Source organism: Malania oleifera, chromosome 5 (assembly GCF_029873635.1).
Source record: "Malania oleifera isolate guangnan ecotype guangnan chromosome 5, ASM2987363v1, whole genome shotgun sequence".
Taxonomy (NCBI): domain Eukaryota; kingdom Viridiplantae; phylum Streptophyta; class Magnoliopsida; order Santalales; family Ximeniaceae; genus Malania; species Malania oleifera.
This window is the reverse complement of record NC_080421.1, coordinates 65,691,913-65,715,764: the sequence shown is the minus strand read 5'-3', so window position 1 is coordinate 65,715,764 and position 23,852 is coordinate 65,691,913. Positions and strand designations below refer to the sequence as shown.

Genomic DNA, 23,852 nt, shown 5'->3' with positions numbered 1-23,852 from the left:
TCAGTAACCCAAAAACTTTTACGTAACGACGTTATGTAATGGTTGCAATCGTTATTTAAAACCATGAGTTGAACCCTATCCTTTTCCCAATATTCCTTTGCACAAACTTTTGCGTATTCTCTGGCAAGTCATCCTTGATCTTTGGGGTTCTCTCGAATCCATCGATGGCAGAGAGAGTGTGACTGACATTTCCAGTGACTGAGATTGCACAAACTTTAGAGTCGTCTTGTTTGACAAAGATTGCTTTGACTCTTGCCTTTAGGGACTCTTATCTTTAGTGACTCTCATCTTCAACGACTCTCGCTTGACTAAGACTGCTTTGAAGCAGAGTCGTCTCTACTTTGACACTCTTCCGGTGTACCCATCTGCGACAGACTCTCCTCCTCTGCGACTAGGATTTCTTTTGCAATCCCAACAGAGTTGTTCCCTTTGACAGTGAATGATGGGACTTCTTCAACATTAGAGATGCTTCTGGGATCCCACTATCATCGACTCTCACACCAATCATCACTTGGGCTTGGCGAGTCTTCTACCATACGGATCACTCGAGAGGCTCTCGTTCCCTCTGACCAGAAGGCTTTTGAGAGAATTTCTCATCTTCAGACCAAAGAGGAGTCCTTTCTAATCTTATAGAGCCTTTAGTCAGTCTTGCCCTTTTGAATTTATCAGAGATCCACGCTAATCATCACTTGGGCTTGGCGAGCCTTCTACCATACAAATCACTCGAGAGGCTCTTGTTCCCACTGACCAAAAGGCTTTTGAGAGAATTTCTCATCTTCGGACCAATGAGGAGTCCTTTCTAATCTTGTAGAGCCTATTTTAGTCAATCTTGCTCTTTTGAATTTATCAGAGATCTAAGACTTTTAGAAGAGAGAACACTGACTTGGGGGTTCGGTGGGTTGTCAGTATAGGAAAATTTTCAATGCTAACTGCTTGGACGGTTCATCTTTTAGGTTATTTGAATTTGCGAGGGAATTCTTTTCTTATATCTTTTACTAAAAATGAGGAGTTTTTATGGATCTTGAGATCCTTAGGGGTGATATGTTTGGATCCATTAGCAGCAGCAAATGGGCAAGCAGGTGATGCTCTTTTTTTGTAGAGAGGGAGGCAAAATTCGTATAGAGATCAGGAGTAATGAGAGGGGTAGGTTTATCTCTATTGAGAAGTGGTCTTCTGGTGGTCGAAGGCAAGCATTCCTTGTCCCAAAAGGGAATTAGAATGAGGGATGGCACAAGTTTATAGAAGCCATGATGAAGCTGTCTATTGACCTTGAAGAATACCACTATTTGAGTTGTGTAGATTGTGGTTCCATAAACATAGTCCATGGTGAATAGAAGTTGGAGAATCAGAATATTTTTATGAGGCTCTTGGATAACCGGTCATTCTTCGAAGTTGCTAAAGTGCACCTCATAAAGGGAAGGAGAATTAATGGGCAATTTGGGATTAACTCCTTCCCTAAAGGTAGTATTGGGGACAAAAAACGTGGGCATATAAATAATGGGCCAAGAAGGGCTGTTAGTAGTGGGTTGAATAAGTTTAAATTGACGTGGTGTAAGATTTGATTAAGGAGGAGGATCCAAGACCTTTCGGCTGTAAGATAATGAGACTTAATGATGCGAGTATCCCATATAGCTGTTAGATAGGTAAGCTTGGTGGACTGGAGTTGGAGGGGGGGGGGGGGGGTGGGAGTTAGAGAAGGCGGGCTCACGTCCCTATTTTTGGCACGTGATCGGCTGTTTCTCATCTAAAATCCAATGGAGTCATGAGGCATAGACAAGAATTTGTTTTACAAAACTGTCATATGAAAACAAGTTAGAAAATAATTAAGAGTGAATATTTGTTCAAAATACAAGATACATACATAGATTTCATAAAAAAACTGAAAACATTTTACTTTCAGTGACAAGCTCTTTACATTTCGGGCTGTACTTCACATGCAACATTTTTCACACTTCTAGTCTGCATATGTAACTGCCAACCGAATACATGCTTAGTACCCCTATTGTCTTCTTGCCCATCTGTAATACATGTAAAAAATGGCAGTCTCTCTAAGAACTTAACAAGTGGAGTTCTTCATCAGTTCAAAATTGAATTGTGAAAAATGCTACATGTAAAGTACAACCCAAAATGTAAAGAGCTTGTCCCTGAAAGTAAAATGTTTTCAGTTGTTTTATGAAATATATGTGTCTTGTATTTTGAAAAAATATTCACTCGTAATTGGTTTCTAACTTGTTTTCAAATGACAGTTTTGTAAAACAAATTCTTGCCAAGGCCTAGTGACTCCATTGGATTTCAGATGGAGTCACAGCCAATCATGTGCCAATACATGCTTAGTACCCCTATTGTCTTCCTGTCCACCTGTAACACATTTAAAAAATGGCAGTCTCTTGGAGAATTTAACAAGTGGAGTTCTTTTTCAGTTTGAACCTGGAATTATTAAGGAATAGGGCGAGCAACCACAGGCTCAGTCATAGTAGTCAGAGGTGCAAGGCGAGCCGAGGCGCAAAGGGTATTTGAAGCCGAGGTGCGAGGCGAAGGTGCGTGCCTCACGAAGGTGAGGCACACAACTATTAAGATGCTGTAAAATGCCTATTTGGGCTAATTGATATAAACACATACGAATATCTAGTAATATTAGAATTTAAAATGCCAAAACATTCAATAGCAAAATTGGAAATTTAATGAAATTGCCAAGGCCAAAAGCATCAACAATGCAACATAGTTCAACATCAAAATAAAAGAGCACAAAAAAAAAAAAAAAAAAAAATTACAAAACAGTAACTAAATTCAGTAAAAAAAGTATTATGTATTAGTTATAAACTTGCATTAAACTACATATTTAATTACATATAATATTATAAGAAGAAGCAGCAGGCTGCAGAGAGAAGAAGAAGAAGAAGAAGAAGAAGAAGTGAAAAAGAAGAAGAAGGAGAAGAAGTGAAAAAGAAGAAGAAATGAAAAAAACTGAAGAGGAAGAACTAGGTGTTCCTCAGGTTTTAACAACTATGAGCTCAGTAGACATTCTTAATTCCCCCTTATTCAAATAAGGATTTCAGTACTTAGCACATGATTGCTTACATGCATGCATAATCATAAGGTGCATGAGCACTCTTTATTCTAAAGTTACCATCACACAACGTTCTAATAGCATGCATTTACACATTTTTTCCAACATAGCAGCATTGCCCCAATTAAGTGCACATTTCAACCAGTGCCAAATTCCAGCTTGGCGAACCACTACTTAATGTGGAAATACCAACAAGTGCCAAATTACAGCTTTGCCAACCATCGCTTAACGCAGAAACACCCTCTGGATGTTTAGGGTCTTTCACCCAAGGGAGACACAATACCTACTTAAATTCCACAATTTCACAGCCACAACACATGGTGTCAGCTATTTCACACAACTGCATTTCAACATATGCATACACTAGCTTGTTCGTAGTGAGTAAAACAATCATCCTCACAAGATAAATATCTACGAAATGAAAATTTCCATCTAAACCAGATATACAGCTATGATAACCAAAGAAAACATATAAGTGGCCATATGAAGTAATTAGAAATAACAAGCCTAAATCCCCCTTATTAGGATTCAACTCTATGCAAGTTTCTACTCTTATTTCCTTTAATACCCAAAATGCCTAGGTGAATAAATGAAAATTAAGAACACCTACTTTGATTTTAAACTTCTTCAAACTTAGTTTAAGTTTCGCTATGAATTTTTTGTCTTTTCTCCTGATTTTCTCTGAATTTCCTTGATTTTCTGCAGAGTTATCTCTCTCTCTCTCTCTCTCTCTCTCTCTCTCTCTCTCTCTCTCTCTCTCTCTCTCTCTCTTTACAACTAGGGTTTACAGCAAGAGTTTGAGGTATTCTTTTCTGTTTTAGGCCTGCTTTGCATGGCTGGAAGGTCAAGATAGCAGCTTCTTGCTGCCAGCTGCTTGTCAAGTGTCTCCATCTAGGCTGGAAACATGGCAGGACTGTAGCAGGTGATGGCAACAAGGGCCCTGCAGTTCTGCTATCTTTGAGCTAGGTGTCGACTGCTGGTTTTTAGAGCTGTCTGGTGGCTGCTGGTGGTTTGTAGTGCTGCCAAGTGTTACACCTGGTTTCAGCATGCCATCCAATTTTTTCCCCGCTTTTTCCCCAAACTCCTATGCTATTTATGTTTTAGCATAACCCTCATAATTTGCTTTGATCTAAACCCCTCCAACGTCTATAAGTCAAATGGAATTTTCAATATCAGTTAACACAACTCAATTAATGAATGACATGGCTAGTATGAACTTGTTCAATACAAAACAAAGCAAATCATGCTACTTTATCGAAGTAGTTTAAATTTACCATGGCCTAATGGGTATGGTCATCACAACTCCGTCCTCTACAAATTTCGTCCTTGAAATTTCATTTGACCTTAGGTTGCAAATAAATGAGGATATCTTTCAGTCGTGTCAATTTCTGATTCCCAGGTTGCTTCTTTGATGCCATGGTGTAATACCTTGATCAATGGAATAACTTTTTTGCTCAAGACCCTTTCCTTCTTTTCAAGAATCTAGATAGGATTTTCTGCATAATTGACAACCTCCCTCAATGAAATATTGGACCATTCAAGAACATGACTCGGATCTAGTTCATACTTTCGAAGCATCAATACATGGAAAACATCATGATCATGAGCTAATTCTGATGACAACCTCAATTTATATGCTCCTTTTCCAACTCGTTTGACAATTTGAAATTGCCCAACATGACAATGTTACAGCTTTTACCTCTCTTCCCAAATCTAAAAATCCCATTTCGAGGTGACGCCCTTAGGAATACAAAATCTCCAACTTCAAATTCCAGTGGCCTTCTTTTTATCAGCATATTGTTCGTTGAGGAGATGATTTCTCACTTGCTTAATCTTCTTAGTAGTTTCTTCAAGTAAATTGGACCAGGAATTTGATTTTCCCCTATCGTGCCCTAATGCACTGGTGATCTACAAGGTCTCCCTTATAGAGCTTCATAAGGTGCTCATTCATACTTGATTGGAAACTGTTTTCATAGGAAAATTCTACTAAGGTTAGATGCTCATTCCAACTCCCTTTGAAGTCTAGAATGCAAGCCTTTAACATATCTTCTAAGATTTGAATTACCCTTTTGATTTGTTCATCTATTTCAAGATGATGCGCAATGATGAATTTTAATTATGTGCGCGTAGCCTTTTAGAAACTTTGCCAAAATTAAGTAGTAAACCATGGATCTCTATCTAAGATGATAGATAATGGAATCCCATGTGGCCGTACAATTTCCTTTATATACAAACGACTTAGCCGTCCAAGTGAATATGAAATCTTGATGGGTAAAAAGTGAGTTGATTTTGTCAATCTATCCACAATAACCCACATAGTATCATGGCCAAGTGTAGTCCTTGGCAACTCTGAAACAAAATCCATTGTTATCTCATCGTACTTCCATTGTGCTATTGGTAATGGCTAGACTTTTGATGTTTAACTTTCACTTGTTGACAAGTAAGACATGTCACAAATTCTCTCATGTCCAAGCTGTCAACCAAAATTGCGTTTCTAGATCTCTATACATCTTAGTCCTGCTAGGATGGATAATATATCTAGAACAACGTGCTTCCCCTAAGACTTTCTTTTTCTAGTCATGTGGAACACAAGGCCTATCCAAACAACAAAGTCCTCCACCAGAAGATTTTGTCCACCCTGCAGAGTGTGTATCCGCTTCTATACTTCTTAATATTTTATGAAATTGAGGGTCCTGCTCTTGCCCTTTGATAATTTGCTCCAATAAAGTTGGCTTTATCCTTAAGTTATATATTCAAACTTTGTCTCCTTGAAAGTTTGTCTGTAAGCTAAAAGAATCTATTGTCTCCAACATTTTCCACTTTTGAATTTCCAAGTTTTCCAATATATGTTGGGACTTCCTGCTTAATGCACCTTCCACGACATTTGCTTTATCTGGATGATAATGGAGTTCAAAATCATAATCTTCCAAATACTGCACTCACTGCCTTTGCCTTAAGAATTAAGATTAATTCCTTTTGAGTAAAGAGATATTCAAGACTTTTATGGTCTAAATACACTTTAAGTTTGTTTCCATACAAGTATGAATGCCACAATTTTAATGCAAACACAATAATGGCTAATTCCAAGTCATGGTTTGGATAATTGCGCTCATGCAATTTTAATTTTTGTGATCCATACGCAACCACCTTTTCCTTTTGCATCAACACACATCCAAGTCCACTCAAGGAAGCATCTCCATTGAAGGAAGCATCTATGTAGACTACGTAGCGATCCTCTTTATTCGGAAGAGTTAGTATTGGGGCTGTTGTTAATCGATGTTTTCACTCCTCACAAATTTCTTTCCTTTTCTTGTATGCTTAATCAATGGCATAGCTATTTGGGAAACATTTTGTACAAAATTGCAATAATGCCTTGCCAAACCCAGGAAACTACAAATTTTGGTCACATTTTAAGGGGTTTCTCAACTCTCAACTTTAGAAGGATTAACAGATAGCCAATTTTTGGTTATGACATGACCCAAAAATTTCACACTAGTTTTCCAGAATTCACACTTCTTCCGTTTAGCATATAACTGATGCTCCTATAATGTTTGTAAGCCAATTGCAAGTCAATCTTCAAAAAATATTGGGATCCTACCAATTGAACAAATAGTTCATCTATTCTTGGAAGTGGATATCGATTCTTGATAGTAACCCAATTCAACTTCCTATAATCAATGCATAGCCTCAAGGACTCATCATGTTTCTTAGTGAATACTATAGGTGCCATGGTTTTAAATCACGGTAATGGGTAGTGTAATGTAACGGTAACAGGTGTAATGGGAAGTGGGAGTAGCGGATATTACATGGAGGAGGCGGGTGTAACAGTTGTGAATTTTTTCAAGCACGCACAACCTTGTGCATATTAGCTTACTTGCATGTTTTAAGTTTTTAACCCTTCTTAGAAAGAGTTGTAGTGTATTTTGAATCCTTTAGTTCAACTAAGTTATTTGGTAAAGGCAAGAAGTTTACATTCGTTTTAAACCACCATTGATAGAATTTATACTTCTCATTTTTCTTATGTGTGATAAATTATTATGTGTTCTAAATTAATTAGTAAAACAAAATAAATTATGCACTCCATTAATCTATTAGACATATAAGACATGAATAATACAAATATAAAATAACTAGAAAAGAAAGATGGTTGAAGTTGATAAATTTAGTACATAAATATCAAATTACTAATATTATCAAAATAAAATATTTTCCTAACAAGTTGGTATTTTCAAGTTGTTAATTAATGCATCTCTTGTGAGTATTTAAAAAAATAGTAAATTTTGCATTATTCTCGTCCTTATTATAATCTTTTCCTCTTGTCACATAGTATATTGAGAATGATTTATGAAAGAGGGGGAAGAAGTGAGAAGAAAGAGTAAAAAATAAAATAATTTTTGGCGCAATAGTCCTGTAGTGGTTATGTAATGGCTGTAGCAGCTTTACGTAACGGTCGCAATCCGTAACGGCCATTATGACTGTGATTTTTCTTCCTACCGATTTTGCAGTGTGTAACGGTATCAATAACCAAAAAACGGTCATGACCGTTATTTAAAATAATGAGGTGCACCCCATGGTGATAGATTAGGTCGAATAAATCTCTTGTCGAGGAGATCTCGTAGTTGCACCTTAAGTTCCCTTAGGTCAACTAGAGCTATTTTATATGGAGCAGTTAATATAGGTTCCATCCCTGACACACCAATCAATAGTAAGTTCAATCTCTCATTTTGGTGGTAGTCTTGGTAAATCATATGGAACTATATTTGGAAATTCATCAACTACTGGTAAAGAAGTTTTGGTTTCATTAACTTGTGTGCTTTCTTTCATTGCTACTACAAACCCTAGACATTTGCCAAAATTTAATCCTTTCACAAGTAGACTAGATATTAAACATGAGAGCTTCTTAGTTTGGTCTCCATGGAGGGAACCAGATATTAAACATGAGAGCTTCTTAGTTTGGTCTCCATGGAGGGAAACTATCACTCCATTTGGATCTTTGAGTACTACTTTCTTTTGGAAACAGTCAACAAGGTGCATGATGAATGGTTAACCTCTCCATTCCTTGGATTACGTCATAATCCATAATATCCATGATTAATAAGTCAATTGGGGAGTCATGTTCATCAATATGTAAAGTGTGATTTCGACATTGTTCACATCTATAGTTTTCCCCACTGGTGAAGCAACACATAGGTCACTAAATGTTCAGATTTTAAACACAACATATTAGAAAAGGATGTAGCGATGTAAGAGTAGGTAGAGAATCAAGCAAAATTATTGCCCAAGTATTGTGTAAAAAGAATCATACCTTCCACCATAGCGTTACTTGCCTCCTTGTTTGTTTGTTGTCCATGATGCCCATGTTGGGATGGTGTTATGGCATAAAATCTTCCTTGCACCTTATTCTCTAATTCCTTCCCCTTTCCCTTATATGAAGCTTGAGCTTTAGATGGATTTACAAAAGCATTCAGCTGGGTTGGTTGCATTGAAGATTAAGGAAAACTCAAACTTGGAGAAGGATATGGTTGATAAGGTCAAGGACGAGAGAATTGTGTTACTGGCTGTTGTTGTCTTTGTGGTATCACAGGAGATTGAGAGGTAGGTAATCCCTTCCTTATATTCCCCTCTTGCCCACCCCTATAACACTTTATAACCCTATAGAAGGGGCCATTGCTTTGAGCACCTTGCTATGGTGTTGGAGAGACTTTTGGCTTCTTTCCAGTTGACCCGAATTGGCTAAATGAAGACCTCTTCTTTTGGTCATAAATTTTTTGGGTGTCTTCAATGTCTTGCTTTACCATGGTTGCCCTTTCTACTGTTTCTCCAAAACTCTCAATTCTTAAGTTTAGACCTAACAGCAGTTCTTAGTCGCCTTTCAAACTTTCGAACCTTCAATTCCTCAATACTGACTAGTTTTTGTCCAAACCGTGATAATTCAGCGAATTTGCTTTCATATTGACTAACAGACAAGTTCCTTTGAGTCAACTATATAAATTCTTGTAATTTGGCTTCCCGGAATACCTTTTAGAAATATTTCTCATTACAAATTGTTTTAAAGTCAAGCCAGTTCATAGCCTTAACATCTCTCACCCGTTGCATAGATTCCCACTAATGGTTAGCCTCACCTTCAAATAGAGAACATGCAATGATGGCTATACTCATCTAGCATTCTAAGCATATCAAAAAGTTTTCTGACCTTCCATAGCCAGTTCTTTTGGCTCCAAAGGTTCTAAATTCCCTAAAAAGCTGAGAGGGTTTAATTTCTTAGACTCCTTCGGCATATTCATTCGTTTTTTGGCAACTGTCTCTTCTAGCTCTTGCCCCACAGTTGGTTGTTGATTCAGCCGACTTTCATGGTTATTTGCTGAGTTGACTGATTATTTTGAGTCATCGTAGCTATAGCTTGATTAATACTCTGTAAGGCTGCGTAAATTCTTGCAAAACCCTCATATTCTCTTGGAACATTATGCTCTGAATTGATGCCTTGTTCTGATGGGGTTGAAGAAGTTGGACCGCCCCTTTGTCTCATTCTCCTTGAAGGACAAAAAAATAAAAAATCAAGTGCTTTCATGCAATCATGAAATGCTACCACTGGACATGTAGTCATTAACTAAGATACACAAGTAGTCGTACTCATTATACTAATGTATAAGCCTAAATTTACTTAACACAATCTATGGATGACCTAACCACATGCAAGTCAAAGGACTCACTCATGTGCTACTCAAATTAATATTGTCTTGCCCTCTCTTTCTTTAAGGCCCCAATGTATCCAAATCTCTAATGCCACTTTGTCATGTCCCTATTTTTGGCACGTGACCGGTCGTGACTCCATCCCAATGGAATCACTAGGCCTAAGAAAGAATTTGTTTTACAAAAAAATCATTTGAAAACAATTTAGAAACCAATTAAAAGTGAATATTTGTTGAAAACACAAGATACATACATATTTCATAAAGCAACTGAAAAAGTTTTACTTTCAGTGACAAGCTCTTTACATTGGGCTGTACTTTACATATTGTTCACACCTCCTAGTCTACATACCTAACCGTCAACCGAGTTCACATGCTTAGTACCCCTATTGTCTTCCTACCAACCTGTAATACATGTCAGAAATGGCAAGTCTCTTGGAGAAGTTAACAAGTGGAGCTCTCCTTTAGTTCGAACCTGAAATTATTAAGGAATAGGGTGAGCGCCCCAAGCTCAATGGACATTCTTAATTCCCCCTTATTCAAATAATAATTTCAACTTAACACATGATTTTTCACATGCATGCAAAATCGGAAGGTGCATGAACACTCTTTATTCAAAGTAATATGATTGAACACATTCTTTATTGTAAGCAATATGTTCATCTAAATTTACCATTGCAAAACATGCAATAGAATGCATTTACACATTTTTTCCCAAAATAGCAACATTGCCCGAACTAAGTGCACATTTTATCTCAAATAAGTGCCAAATTCCAGCTTGGCCAACCACTGCTTAATGCAGAAATACCAACAAGTGCCAAATTTCAGCTTGGCCAACCATCGATTAACGTGGAAATACCCTCTAGAGGTTTAGGGCCTTTCACCCAAGGGAGACACAATCCTTACTTGCTCAAATTCCATAATATCAAAGCCACAACAAGACATGGTGCTAGCTATTTCACACAATAACAATTCAACATATGCATACACAAGCTTTTCCATAGCAAGCAAAACATTCTTCTTCGCAAGATGAATATCTACCACATGATAATTTCCAACTAAACAAGATAGGCAGCTATGATAACCAAATAAAATATGCATGTAACCATATCAAGTAATTAGAAACAAGAAGCTTAGGTCTCCTTTGTTAGGATTCAATTCTATGCAAGTTTCTAACCTCATTTCCTTTGAATACCCAAAATCCCTATGTGAATAAATGAAACTTAGTTTAAGTTTCCTCTGAATTTCTTGTATTTTCTCTTTATTTTCTTTGAATTTCCTTGATTTTCTGCAAAGTTATTTCTCTCTCTCTCTCTCTCTCTCTCTCTCCCTCTAGAACTAGGGTTTACAGAAAGAGTGTGGTATTATTTTTTGTGTTGGAGCTGCTTTGTAGGGCTTTGCCGAGATGAGAATGCTTAGATGGATGAGTGGTATAACATTGAAAGATAAATTAAGGAATGAACATATTTGTGGTAAGTTAGGTGTAGCTCGTATAGAAGATAAGATAAGGGAGGGACGACTTAGATGGTATGGACACTTGCAACGTAGACCTTATAGTGCACCTGTGAGGACGAGTGACTTAGTTACTGTGGGGGGAAGTAGAAGGGGTAGGGGTAGACCTAAAATAACTTGGGAGGAGATAGTGAGTAAAGATTTAATATCGTTGAATCTATCAAAAGAAATGGTCCATGATAACATAAATTAGCAAAAAAGGATTCATATAGCCAACCCCACTTAGTGGGACTAAGGCTTGGTTTTGTTGTGTGTTATTGTTGTTGTTGTAGCTGCTTTGTAGGGCTGGAATGGTCAAGATAGTAGCTAGTTGCTGCCAATTGCTTGCCAAGTGTTTCTTTCAAGGTTGGAAACATGGTAGGACTGCAACAGCTGGTGACAACAAGGGTCTTGCAGAACTGCCAGGTGGCTGCTGCTGGTCTGTACTGTTGCTAGGTGTCACACTTGGTTTCAGCATGGCCTATCCTTTTTTTTTTTTTTGTGTGTCTCTCTCTTTGCCCCAACTCCGATGCTATCTATGTACTAGCTTAACCTTCATAATTTGTTTTCATCTAAGCCCCTCCTACCACTAATAAGTCAAATGGAATTTCCAATATTAGTTAGCACAATTCATGTGATGAATAACATGACTAGTATGAACTTGTTTAATGCAACACAAAGCAAGTCATGCTAATTTATCAAAGTAGTTTAACTTTACCATGGCCTCAAGGGTATGATTATCACAAAGCGGGCAAAGCTCTCAAGGTATATTGAATAGAGAGGTCTCAAAGACGCAATATTGGAAGATTTGAAGGTGATTGGCGAGAATTTGAGGAAAGGACTGCTTGATATCGACCCCATGAGTATCTTTCTATTCATCCGGTGGGACATCAGAAACGGAGTTGGAGATTCTTGAGAGTAGAGGGGATGTAGATCTCACATCTTACTTAGGGAGAGGGAAAGGCAAAACAGTCAAAGGAGATGATAGGCTCAGAGCGAGAAATAATCTGACCAGTGGGGGTAAGGGAAAGAGGAGGTATCCAATATGGAAGATGACTGGAGCAACTTCTGTGAATCTAAGAAGGTGTAGTTGGTGGATCAATTAAGAGCTGATGTATCCTTGTATGAAGAAGAAGCCTTGGCATAACTTACAAAGGAAAGCTCGCAGGAGAGGGAGTGGAAGCCTTGGGGTAGAGTGATGACCTTACACAAAGCACATAGATGTATGGGGAATGGTGTATTCATTTGTTCTTTGAAACTACACAAGGGGCTACTAATGATATTAACACAATTTAAACCAAAATGAAAGAATTGATAGATAAGGGGTCTCCGTCCCTTGCCTCTAAGCTTAACCCTAATATGGTGGACTTTGTTGATATTCCACCAAAGGGGGGGGGGGGGGTATTGATGAAGAGGCAACTATTTATATGGTCCGTCTGAATTCGTACAAATCTAGAAAACGTATTTTCCCCCTTCTTGTTCAATATGTTGTTTCTCGTGACACTTTATGCTATAGGGAGGGTTCTTCTGGGGTAGCACTGGCCTGGGGAGTAGTCAAACAAACATTTCAGATCCAAATAAACTCATTGAGTACTTGGGTCTAAAATTAGTTAGTCCTATAGGGGTCGAGGTGAAATTGCTAGTAAGCCGTAGAACTTGTGAACAGCAAAGAAAGCTGCAGAAGAACTTAAGAACTTGGTTTCATCTATTAACTATAGCAGAGGGAAGGGAGTTAGGAAGGGAGGAAAACAAGTGAAAATATGAAAATTTCCGGTTGGAATGTCAGAGCTGGAAGATTTTAGAAAGAGGGGTTAATAAAAGAGGTCCTTCTTAGATATTCTCCTGATATGGTTTTGATTAAGAAGACTAAACTTGAGAATGTTGATTTGGGGGGGGGGGGGGGTGTTTATTGGATTAGGAAGGACGTAACAAGGATTGGGCCTTTGTACCTTCTCAAGGGTTAGTGGGTGGTATTTTGGTGATGGGGGATACTCAATTTATTGTTAAATTGGATAGTCTAGTGGTTTTTTTCTCTCTATTTTTTTTTTTTTTTAGTAGAAAAGAAAGGCTAGGGTCATTGGTGGGTTTCGCTAGTGTATTGCCCTTCTAGACCAACCCTTAGGAGCTCTTTTTTGGGATGAGCTTTGCTATGAGTATGTATTTTGTGCTCCTAATTGATTGTGGGAGGTGACTTTAATGTAGTGAGGTTTCCCCTAGAGAAGAAAGGAGGTGATAGAGTTACTACTACTATGTTGAGTCTTGACTCTTTTATTAGGGAGCGTGGTTTGAGAGACCTTTTTTTTGATAATGATAATTTTACGTGGTTGGTGAGAGGGGCCAAAGTAGTGGCGAGTAGGCTTGATAGATTCCTTTTCTGTACAGAGTGGGAGGATGAGTTCCCTAATCTCTCTTAATCTATTTTACCCAGGACCACATCTAACCACTTTCCTATCCTGTTGAAGTCAAGGAAGGTTGCCTAGGGACCTACTTCTATCCCTTAGTTAGGAATTCTTGGAATGAGGATGTGGAGAGGGGTTGGGAAGACTTTAGATTCATGAAAAAAACTAAAGAGGTTAAAAGAAGTTGAAAGATTGGAATAGGGAGGTGTTCAAAGACTTAAGGTTTGGAAAGGCTAGTATCTTAGGAGAGTTGGTTGAGTTAGATGGGAAGGAAGAAGATAATATTCTATCGAGAGAGGAAGAGATGAGAAGAGTATCTTTGAAGAATGAATTAGAGGAGGTGATTTTCAAGGAAATAAGAAGTTGAAGGCTAAGGCGAAGTTTAAATGGATTAGAGATAGTGATTGTAACGCCAGATTTTTTCATAGAATAGCAATTGTGAAAATGAGGAAGAATTTGATTAGGGAGATGGAAGTGGATAAGGGGGTCATTATATTTGATCGGAGTCAAATTGCTTCTGAAATCACTGAGTTTTATTCTAATTTGTATCTCAAGGAGGATGATAGTAGACCTATGGTTGAAGGATTAGAGTGGGATCTTTTATCTGGTGAGGAGGTGGTTTGGTTGGAGATACCTTTCAAGGAAGAGGAAGAGGAAGAGGAAGAGGAAGTGAGGGCTGCAGTTTTTGGGGTGGAGAGTGCAAAGCTTTAGGAGCTAACGGTTTTAATATTAGGGCGGGCCTTGGATCAATGGTATGGTTGCTCCTTTGTGGCCGGTTGGTCAATAGTTCGAGTCTATGGAAACAACATCTTTGCATAAAACTAGGGGTAAGGCTACTGATGACTCACCCCTTACCCTCACAAAGCGGGGAGTCTCATGGCCCGGTGACGCCCTTCTACCTAATGGTTTTAATATAACTTTTTTTTCCAAGATTGTTGAAAGGTGGTTAAGGATGATTTGGTTAAGGTCTTCAATGTATTTTATGGGAATGGGATTTTAAGCTTGAGTATCAATTCCACTTTCACATCTTTAGTGCCGAAGAAGAATAAATACATTAAGATTTCGGAATTTAGACCTATTAGTTTAGAGGTTGTTTGGTATCAATGTCCAAAAATTAAAGAAATGAATACTTGAAACAAAAACCAAAAACTAGAAATAGAAACTAAAAACTAGAAACTAGCTTCCTATTTTTGTCATTTATAAAGCTAATGCAAATTAGAAAATTAAAAAATTCTCATTTTCATCTTTAAACAAAATAATATTATAAAAATATGATTAAAAAATAAAAAAATTACAAATAATACACAATAAAAAAGGTACTGTAATAAAAATAAAATTTATTCTAATTATTTAACTTAATTTTTCTACTTTCCGAATCTACTTTACAATAAAAAATTTATTTGACATGATAATTGAAAAATAGTAAAAGTATTTTGTGATTGGTTTTATTATTATTTTTTGAAATTTATGTATATATTTTCTTTTAATTATATTTAAATTCATATGATTATTTAATTTTGATTTTAATTTAAAAAGTATATAAAATGAATAAAATCTAAAAAAAATTAAAAAAATTATTTCTGGATATTAAAAATTTTGGCAACAGGTTGTCAAAATAATTGAAAACCATAAAATCTGGTTTTCATTCTTTTGGCAAACAGATATAGAAAACTGACAACACAAGCAAACGTGTTTTTGTAATTTGTTTCTTTATTGTGGAGAAATAGAAATAGAAAACATAAAACATCAATGATACCAAACAAAACCTTAGTTTCTAGCATATTTATGAAATCATCACTAAAGTGTTAGGTAATAGGCCGAGTACGGTGCTTGATGGGACTATTTCTAAGGCTCAAAGTGCATATGTGCGGGGAGGGGTGCGGGGGGGAGGAAAATTTTGGATGCCATTCTAGTTGCTAATGAGGTTGTGGAGGATATTCGAAGAGCGAAGAGGAAGGGAATCATCTTTAAGTTGGATTTTGAGAAGGTTTTTGGGCTTAAGATTAATATGAGAGAGTGGTATTGCAGCTATCAATATGTCTATTGAGAGTCTTGGGGAGCTATCTGCGGAGGTGGGGTGCAGTGTTTCAGATTGGCTGCTGTCCCATCTTGGGGTTCAGTTGGGGGTAATCCTAGATCTACTAGCTTTTGGGATCCTGTTGTGGAAAAGGTTTCTAAGAGATTGGATGGGTGGAAAGACACTCTTTTTTCTCTTGGTGGTAGAATTACACTTATCTAGGCTTGCCCTTCTAGTATCTTTTATATTTTCTAGATTTTGATAGGGTTGCTAATAAGATTGAGAAGATGATGAGCGTTTTTTGGGGTCAGGGGTAGGGGGTTTTGGGGATCATTTGGTAGGTTGGGGAGTGTTGGGTAGGTCTAGATAGGAGGTTGGTTTGGGTATTGGAAATCTAGTGTCTAAAAACACAACTCTTTTGCCTAAATGGCTTTGGCAATTTCCACTAGAGAATTCTTATGACATTTGGTTGTTAAAAGGAAGCAAGGATTAGAAGAGAATGGGTGAGATACTAATTTGAGATTTAGATGTTTTTTGAGAGCCCATGGAAAGCTATCTCGTAAGAGTTATTAAATTCTCCACAATATTCGTTTTTTAAAAGATCCTTGGTCCACGAATGTAGTTTTGTCCACTTCTTTTCCATGCCTTTTTGGCCAAAGCTTTGGGTTGGATAGGTTCATTTCTTCTTTTGTTGTTGATCAAGGTGGTCATTTGCTGCCTTTTGATTTTCAACTTTCGTGGATCATTAAACGATAGGGAGATGGTAGAGCTATCCTCTTTGCTAGTCTTGTTAAATAACTGTCATTTTTATTTGGAGGAGGATAGGTGGCCTTGGTCTCTGGATCCATCAGGGGTTTACTTGTGCAAACCTTTGTATGATTTTTTGAATATATCTAATTCATCTTTTCCTCTCTATAGTTCCATTTGGAAGGCCAAAGTCCCCTTTAAAATTAAGACTTGTATCTGGTTGGTTGTGTTTGATAGAATTAGTACCAATAACTTGCTGCAGATTAGGGCACCTTTGAAGGCTGTATCTCCAGACATCTGTGTTCTTTGCTTTAATTGTTCAGAATCATCATTGCATTTGTTCATTCATTGTCACTATGCTTGGTGGGTTTAGAATAAGTAATTTGGCACTTTAGGCAAATGTTAGGCGAGTTCCAAGACAATAGAGGATTTTTTGGCAGTGTCTTTTGCTGGCTTTGGCAGGAAAAATGAAAGGGCAGCACTTTAGCAATGTGCACTTATGTGTCTTTTGGGGTTGTGGATGGAGCATAATGCACACATTTTTCTAGGGAAAAAATCGTCTCAGTTGCTGGTTTGGGAAAAGATATATTATTTAGCTTCTCTTTGGTGTGTTGGACAAGGGAATTTTAAGGGGGTGAGCTTTTCTGATATTCAGCGTGATAGGCGTTATGTGTTGGAGTGTGTTAGTTTGTGCTGGTTTTTATCTTGTTTTTCAGTCTTGAGGTTGTTTCTTTGTGTTTTATATTTGGATTTTCCAGATTTTGTTAAGGAGATATGTCTTATTCTCCTAGCTGTATGTTTTATTCTATTAATGAAATTCTTCCTTTATTATAAAAAAAATGACAGGTTTCTCCCTGTATTTATAATATATGTCGAGCACAAATCCAATTACCATAATACCCTTACTAACTCACACTAACATAACTCTTAACACATACTAATAATGCTAAATGATGAAATAATCATTAGCAGTGACAATCCTTATCCCATTTCTATAATTTATTTTCCCATGGCACTGCAAAGCCAGTAACAAGTATCTGAAACAGCCTCGCCGAAGATTTATTAGGCAGAAAGGAATATCACCAAAGGAGGTGATCAATTTTAATAGCCTATGGTTACTTTGTCTTGAGATATTATATTCGGCCATTTGTATCAAAGTGTGGGATCCAATCTTCATTTTTTTCTCATAGATCATCTACATCAGAGAACTTCCGTTCAACCATGGGAAAATGTGTCTGATTGCTTTAATTGGGACGGCTATGGTCCTCATACTTAAATCAATTTCTTTCTTTCAGCAGTAAAGCCTTCAGTTCAGGCTCAATCTTTGCTGTTAACAAGATTGTACTCCAAGTGGTGTATAACAGTGATTTAGTGATGAAACTTCCAACTTAGTTCAATATAACATGCATGACAATAACGAGGTAATGCATACTATGAGGTTACATTTTCTATTATGTTTCTGTATTTTTTACACCTTATTTGAAACTAGATTTGCAAGCGATTATCATCCAACCTGCTTGACCAAGGTGTTGCTAAAAATTGCTGATGATGCATTTTATGTTATTCCTGATATATCCTACTATTGATTTATTTCTGAAAGCATTCTGTACTGATTAGTGTCACACCTTGCATGCAGATACAGTTGAAGACTGAGGATAAAAACTCAATCACACAATACTTCTCAAAAAAGGACAATGAAAATGAACGAGAGTTGACGCAAGCTGAGGATCCATTTATAAAACCTGTCAGGACAAATCAGGTGAAAAACTTGAGAGTGATTGTGAGGGTAGGGAGAGGGTAGTCGCAGTGTATGCAGTCTTACTCCTATTTTTGTGCTGAGAGGTTATTTCTTTAGACTTGAACCCATGATCAACTGGTCATAAAGAGCAACCTTACTGTTGCTTCAAGGAGCAACCTTTTGTTGTAGGAAGAAAAAAAGAAAGAAAGAATAGAAGTGGAATGTCCTTGAAGTTGAACTTTTTCCCCTGTAAGCAAGTCGAGCACTGTTTCTTAGGGTTATTGTTTTGATTTCTTAAATCATTTTGGGGTGTTTTTATGATCTTAAAATGATCAAAATGATAAAATATTTTGCAATTGCAGTCAACTGTTGAGATTTAGTAAGGTTTCTTTTGTTGTAGGAAAACGGATAAAAAACAGGTGGAAAATCCCTGAAGGTGAACATATATATGTACTTCCATACTGTTAACACAGTTGACTTGTTCAACTGAACAAGTCTTGGTAAAAGACGGCAGACCACAGGTTTTTTTTTTTTTTTTTTCAATCAACATTTGAGCGTAAACCCTCATACTGTAGCCCATCCCAATAGACCTTCTGCAGACTGCCTTGTAATTAAATACTCTGATTTCATCCATGCCCTCTCACTAGATTCGCATTCATTCATGCTTAGGGTGCGATACTATGTGCTTGGTTCAACTTTAGTTTAAATTTTGTTGGAATTTAAAATTCATGTCTAGTTCTATTGGATTTTTAGAGTTTTAAATTGAAATTTTAACGTCATGGTTTCAAATATAAGATTAGCTTTTATGCGAAATTTCCTATTTTATGATAATTTTATCAAAATTTGATGTGCATCAGGATATGATTAAATTTGAGTGGTGTAGTGACAATTTTTAGTTTTGTTTCCATTATGCATTCTTTTCATATTGTGTTTCTGATGGACATCATGGTGGACCGAGTCTTAAAGATCCCTTGCAAGTTCCAGATGGGCCAATCACAAGGTCAAGAGCTAAGAAGATCAAGCAAGCAATGCAAGGATTGGTACAATCCACTTGGGCCGAGTTTGCAAATAGGCGTGTGGGCCTATTTAATGTTTCAATGGTTGTAGGCGTTTGGGCCTATTTAATTTATTAGGTGGGCTTCTTTTATTAGTTATAGGGGTGTTAGGGTATTTTGGGCTTGATATTTTCAGCCAATGTCTTTTAAGTGCTATAGGCCTTAGTTGGCCCTAAGGTTTTATGGAGGGGTTTAAAAAAAGACTTATAGCCGCATTATCCACAAGTTGAACGTGAGTGAAGTTTTTTTCATAGGGAATTTTCAGTTTTCTCTGCTTGTTCTTGAATGAACTAAGAACTTATCAAAGGCCAAACTTTTGTGGTGTTCTCACAAAATCTAGGTTCTTCAAACTTTTGTGGTGTTCTCACAGAAACTTTTGTAGGCTTCTTTCTTATTGGTGAATTTACTATAATCAACAATTTTCTTTTTCAATTGTGTATTTTCTTTTAAACAATTTTTAATTTGATTTTTCAAATCTTTAGCATTTGCAATATGCTCCTCATTTATCCTCTTAAAAGAACTATTTTCTTTGTTCAAGATGGAACAGAGACAAAGTTCCTTTTGTTTGCATTTTGACAATTTTTCTTCCAAGTTTTTGTTCCTTCTTTTGATCACAACTAATTCTTCGAATAATTTAGTACACGTGATCTCTAATTCATCATAGGTAAGTTCATGGTCATTGGAACTTTCCTCTTCTTTGTTAGCTATGAAGCAAAAATGTGTTTCTTCCTCTATTTCATCATCGGTGGAAAGTCCATCGATTTCATCCCAAATAGTAGCATTCATGGCAATATAATCTCCTTGTCAAAATTTCACTTTGTTTTTGTTCAAGGGACGATTTGTTATTATATGCTCAGCCTTCTTGCAATTGTAGTACCTAATGCTATCATTTTTGCTTACTTCCTCTCTTCCAGTTTGCTTACCAAACTGTCATCTCTTTACTAGGAATTTCTTGAATTCTTGTGAGTGATGCTATATCATCCTCACTATCTTCATCTTCTTCGAGCATTTCTTTTTAATTTGAACTAGATGATTTTAATGCCATAACTATATCCTTCTTAGGTTTCTCAGGATCCAAAGTTATGTTTTTCTTAATTTCATCAGTCATAAGTGACCCAATTAACTCATCGAGTGAGACTTTGGTTAGATCCTTTGCTTCTTCAATGACAGTTGATTTTGCATGCCATGACTTGGGTAAGGATCAAAGAACTTTTTGTACATTATCCTTCATAGAAAGTTCTACCGAGTGCTTTTAATCCATTTATGATGCGTGTGCACCGAGTGAACATGGATGTGATTGTTTCTCCTTCATCCAATTTAAACATTTCATACTCATTTACTAGCGTGTAAATTTTAGACTTCTTAACTTGGGACGTTCCTTCATACGTGATTTCGAGCTTATCCTATATTTCTTTTATGGTTTCACATCCACAAATACGATTATATTCATTATCACATAAAACACAGTAAAGAAAATTTTTGGTTTTAAAGTTGAGTTGCACTAACCTCTTTTCGCTTATTGAAAGCTCCGTTCTTGAATTTGGAATATCCTTGTCTTCGTCATTTTTCTTGGTGAAGACAAAATCTCCATTTGTGATAACCTCCCACATATCAAGGTCGTGTGACTGAATGAAGATGGTCATTCTATTCTTCCATGATGGGTAGTTGGTGCCATTGAACCTTGGTGGTCTGTTCACGGATTGTAAATGGGAAGAAGTGTTCACTATATGCTCCATTGATCTTTTCGCTCTAGAAATTACTCCGATAATATAAGCGCCTTACTCTAATACCAATTGTTGGCCCTAGAGTCAAGTCTAGAGGGGGGGTGGGGGGGTGAATTGACTCTTTTTGCGTATTTTTGCTTTTCTCTACAAAATATAAAATCTTGGCAAGATACAAATGATTATATCAAAATATATAGAACATATACCATGCACAAGATATAAATTAAAGAGTATAAGGAAGAAAAGTTTGACAATGATATTAACGTTGTTCAGCCCCTTGCCTACGTCTATGCCTTGAGACACACTTAAGGATTTTCAATCCACTATCACGATCTTCTTCACCGGCGGAGAAGCCTTTACACCATAAGGGAACAAATCCCTTTACGCTCACATAGAGCATTTCTAAGGGAACAAGTCCCTTAATGCTCACCCAAAGCCTTTACATGGCAACAAATCCCCTTTGCTCACACAGAGCCTAAACAAGGGAACCAATCCCTTTTGCGCACACAACGCTTAAACAAGGGAACCTATCCCTTTAACACTTGGTTCACAAAGAACCCTTACAAGATGAATGTGAATTACAAAAATAATACTCATTGAATGAGCTGATATCTAATACAATGAAAACCTCACACAATCTCTCAAAGTAATGAATCACGACAAGATTATAGAGCAAGAGAGATATTGAGCACTTGAGATGATGAACTAAATGCAAAGTGCTTGTGAATGATATGTAATTACTAAATCAATATATAAACAAGCCTTTGGCCTTGTATTTATAGGCAAATTGAATTACTAGCCGTTTTATGGCCATTGGGTTTAGAATCCCGATGCAAACTGTCGACGGATTCCCCAAACGTGGACAGTTTCCCCCAAACCGTGGACAGTTTCCCCCAAATCATGGACGGTTTGCTCAAACTGTGGACGGTTTCATTTAGGCCAATTTCCATTTAACTTTTTGCCTAAAACCGTTGAAGCACCTGGGTCAAACTGTTGAAAGTTTGCCCTGTTTCTTTACAAACTTGATATTTAGGTGCTTAATCATGGTTTTAACCCAACCGGGACCAAGTATATAAAAGTTTGTAATGCTAAGATCATTTAAAACTTGTCCCTTATGAAAACATAGTCAGTATAGGATATTTTCATAAAGCCGTTAGTTTTGTTCTTTGAAAACTCATAAGTATAAAACTTATGATTTGGTGATATCCTAAATACTTTATAAACTAATATGCAATGCACTTACTCAACTTTTTCTTAATGAACTTGCATGAAACAATACCGCAAGAGTTACAATAGTTCCTACCTCAAACACACCTTATTACCTTATGACTTTGTTGGATGTGCTTGAGTTCTTCCGAGTGAGTGTCCACTTTGATCTTTCCTACTCGAATGTCCACTCGATCTTTGCATTTGACCTAGTACCTTTATGTCTTTGCCACTTGTACCTGTACTAACTTGGTCTGCAAAGATAGGTTAACTTGGAACTACTAAATGGTTGATATCATCAAAATATATCAATTATGATTATGTAGCTTCTAACGCTAACAAAGGAACTTACATGTATGCAATTGAAGCTTCTTCTGTGGCCTCGACAAGATACGGTTTTGGCGACTTGTAGGCAGGCGGTGGCTTGCGGCAGACTCCGGCGACTTGCGGACAGACTCCGGCAACTCGTAGATGGGAAGGAGGGGATTTTACGCAGGGCGGAGGGAAATTGGGAGTTTTGGGGATTCTGCGTCCGGATTTTTGGGGATTCAATTCTGCACGAAGAAAGGAAGTAGAAAGGGTTTCCTGGGCAAATTTTTTAGTGATGGTTCCAAAAACCGCCACTAAAACACAACTATTAGTGACGAAAATTTGTCACTTATAGTCAATAAATCGTTGCTAATATTTTCGCGCATTATTCCTTATCCATCACTATAAAAAATGGTCTTTTTAGTGACGAAAGTGCTAGTGATGGAGTAAAAATTGTCACTGCGCCATTATTGACGAAAATAAAATTCATCACTAATAGTTAAGACATTAATGACGAAACTACTCACCATCACAAAAAATGCATTATTAGTGACGATTTTAATTTTGTCACTAATACAAATCGTCACTAATAGTCAATAAATCGTTGCTAATATTTTCGCGCAATAGTTTGAACACAAAACCTTCATCTAGTGACGAAAGTATTAGTGACAAAATTAAAATCGTCACTAATAATGCATTTTTTGTGATGGTGAGTAGTTTCGTCACTAAGGTCTTAACTATTAGTGACAATTTTTACTCCATCACTAGCACTTTCATCACTAAAAAGACCATTTTTTATAGTGATGGATAAGGAATAATTATTTCTAAATTTCACCATAGAGAATGCCTATTTTTTCTTATTATATGTTGGGTGAAATGATAAGGAAAATATAAGGATAACTATTTTCTCTACTCAATCCCAAATTTCTTTTTTTATTCGATCTTATTCCAAGAAATAACCATTACGCAAACTAAAGCATATACTTCGTAGTATTATCATTATATGTTTAGGTCTAATATATTTATTGAAATATATTAAAATTTTCATATTATTTTAACAATATAATTTAATACCCTTAATAATTTTGTAAGAAAATCTAAAAAAATATTGTTGTGAGATAATAGTCACACTTCCGAGCATATGATGCATTGTGCATTAAAGTAATTTTAGGAGGATGTATGAATATGACTTGATAATATGAAATTTAAGTTTAGATTTAAATTTGTGTGAATTTGAAAGATATTTAATGTAATTTTTATTATATATATATATTTTAAAATTTTAAAAATTCAAATTTAAAATTTAAAATTTATATTTTAAATACCGAATTAAACCAACCTAAGAAAAATACAATAGTATTCTTATCTTTATTCTTAGGGGTGGCAAAATGGGTTAGCAGGTCGGGTTTG

The 23,852-nt window shown here is 36.6% G+C and overlaps 1 protein-coding gene across 8 annotated transcripts in view; it reads left to right on the top strand.

The window, feature by feature from the left end:
- The window catches only part of LOC131155375 (uncharacterized), a 93,994-nt gene that overhangs the window by 60,179 nt on the left and 9,963 nt on the right, over positions 1-23,852 (top strand). For 7 of the 8 annotated variants that reach the window (XM_058108452.1, XM_058108448.1, XM_058108451.1 and 4 more), the window contains one exon: positions 18,047-18,169. In XM_058108452.1, coding sequence (XP_057964435.1) covers positions 18,047-18,169 — 123 coding nt within the window. Of the gene's footprint in view, positions 1-18,046; positions 18,170-18,548; positions 18,576-23,852 lie in introns of those variants that run through there. The other variant, XM_058108456.1, reaches the window with a different exon arrangement.